The following is a 1,950-nucleotide window of genomic DNA, read 5'->3' on the forward strand; positions in this document are numbered from 1 at the left end:
AGCTGCGCCGGGACAAGGAGGACGTGAGCATGGTTACCTGCACACACACACACACTTTCAGACGCACACACACACACCAACACACACACACACACACACACACACACACTCACACACACAGACACACACACACAGACACACACACACACACACACACACACACACACTTTCACACACACACACACACACACACACACACACACACACACTTTCACACACACACACACACACTTTCACACACACACACACACGCGTGTATGCATATACGCAAACCTGCATGGTCAGTAGTAGTTTTAGAAAGGTTAAAAAGTTATTAAAATTTTAAAGCACTATCAGTCACTGAACATGCCTGTCTATCTACTCTTGTGGGTACATGGCATGTATTGATGGGCTGAATGGCCTGTGCATGTCCTCATATATGCTTGTCTATCCCCCTCCCCCCCCCCCCCCCCTCGCCCCAGGCGGAGAGGCGGTTCCAGAGTCGGCTGCAGGACGTGAGAGATCGGCTGGAGCAGTCGGACAGCACCAACCGCAGCCTGCAGAGCTACGTCCAGTTCCTCAAGGCCTCCTACGCACACGTGTTCGGAGACTCCCCCCTCACCAGCTCCGCCCTGCGAGCCCCCTCCCCAGTCTGACCAGGCTCCGCCCCTCACCAGCTCCACCCCTGCGAGCCCCCTCCCCAGTCTGACCAGGCTCCGCCCCTTCAGCCACCATCTCTTTCAAAGACATATTCATACCAAACCCTGTATGGCACTGTTACTCTCCCTCTCTAGCTTGACTTTATTTATACTATGTGCTATACAGCAGGTTTCCTCAGTCCCTGGCCTAGAGAGCAGGGTGGCTGGTTTTGGTATTTTCACCTTAGAAATCAGCAATAAATTCAGATCCAGGAAACCAGGGGAGGTGAGTTAGCTGTGTAATCGACTGCTTTGGTCTGATGGACTAAGTAGCGAGTAACAGCGAAACCAGTGAACTCTGCAGCTCCCCAGGGCTGGGTTTGAGGACCCCTGCTGTGCTGTGTTTAGTCCATCCCAGTTGTACATGAAGTACTTACAATTATACGAGTATAAAAATTACGTTTACAGACTTTTGAGAAAGACGTATAACCTTTTTTTATCATGATTTAATTTGAATTCATTTTATTTATTTATTTATCGCAGTGTTCTTGAAAGCAATTTATAGGGTCTTTTTAAAAAAGATGTAAAACCTTCCATGGTATTATAAAAGTGTGCTATTATGGAAGGATTTCCAAAGCCCTACAGGGGTCTGTGCTGTGTGGAAGTCCTCCACGGGTGCTATCTGTTTTGATACCATTGACATAAATTCAGGTTCACTATTTATATTTGCAGTATCTATGGTTTTGCTTTTAAATATTCAAGCTTTGACTTAAGTTGTTGATTTATGTTTGAAAAAAAAGAAGGAGGTTCAGTACTGTAATACGAACGCAGTATCCGCAAAGCTACATGTCGGAGATAATGACTGTCACTGTTTCTGTGCTTCAATTTAATTACATGAGATTTTTATTGAGATATTCTAGTTACAGTACATAGAATTTATTTAGAAAAATGAATTTAAATGCAATAAAGTAAGTTTCAATAATTAAAGCTTGTGTCCTAAATTAAATATATTTTAGTTACTTCTTGATGACCTTCGGGGGTGTTTTTCATTCATAAAAGCTCAATACCGTCTGTGAAGTATGAACCTACTTTAAAAGGTAATAATTCTCTTTGATGTTTAAAATGGCTGCTTTGCTTTGGTTCACCCACTGACATGGTGAGATATATAAGGTACAGCCAGAGGTGTGACAGACATTCTGCTCCTCTGTTCATTCCATCATGTCAACGATTCAACAACAGAAGGTTCCAGTTTGTAACAGAAGGTTCTGGTGCCCTATTACAGAACACCCTTTGCATTCTACTTGGTCACGCCCCTTCATAAATATTAATGATG

The 1,950-nt window shown here is 43.8% G+C and overlaps 1 protein-coding gene across 3 annotated transcripts in view; it reads left to right on the plus strand.

Annotated features, from left to right (window-relative positions):
* Nucleotides 1-1,604, plus strand: part of odf2a (outer dense fiber of sperm tails 2a) — a 14,341-nt gene extending 12,737 nt beyond the window's left edge. For 2 of the 3 annotated variants that reach the window (XM_035391045.1, XM_035391047.1), the window contains exons 18-19: nt 1-23; nt 462-1,604. The exon at nt 1-23 is cut by the window's left edge and continues 103 nt beyond it. In XM_035391045.1, the coding sequence (XP_035246936.1) occupies nt 1-23; nt 462-635 (197 nt within the window). In that variant the 3' untranslated portion in view covers nt 636-1,604. The remainder of the gene's footprint in view (nt 24-461) is intronic. The other variant, XM_035391046.1, reaches the window with a different exon arrangement.
* The last annotated feature ends 346 nt before the right edge of the window (nt 1,605-1,950 follow it).

This window comes from Anguilla anguilla, chromosome 14, assembly GCF_013347855.1.
Source record: "Anguilla anguilla isolate fAngAng1 chromosome 14, fAngAng1.pri, whole genome shotgun sequence".
In the NCBI taxonomy this organism is placed as follows: domain Eukaryota; kingdom Metazoa; phylum Chordata; class Actinopteri; order Anguilliformes; family Anguillidae; genus Anguilla; species Anguilla anguilla.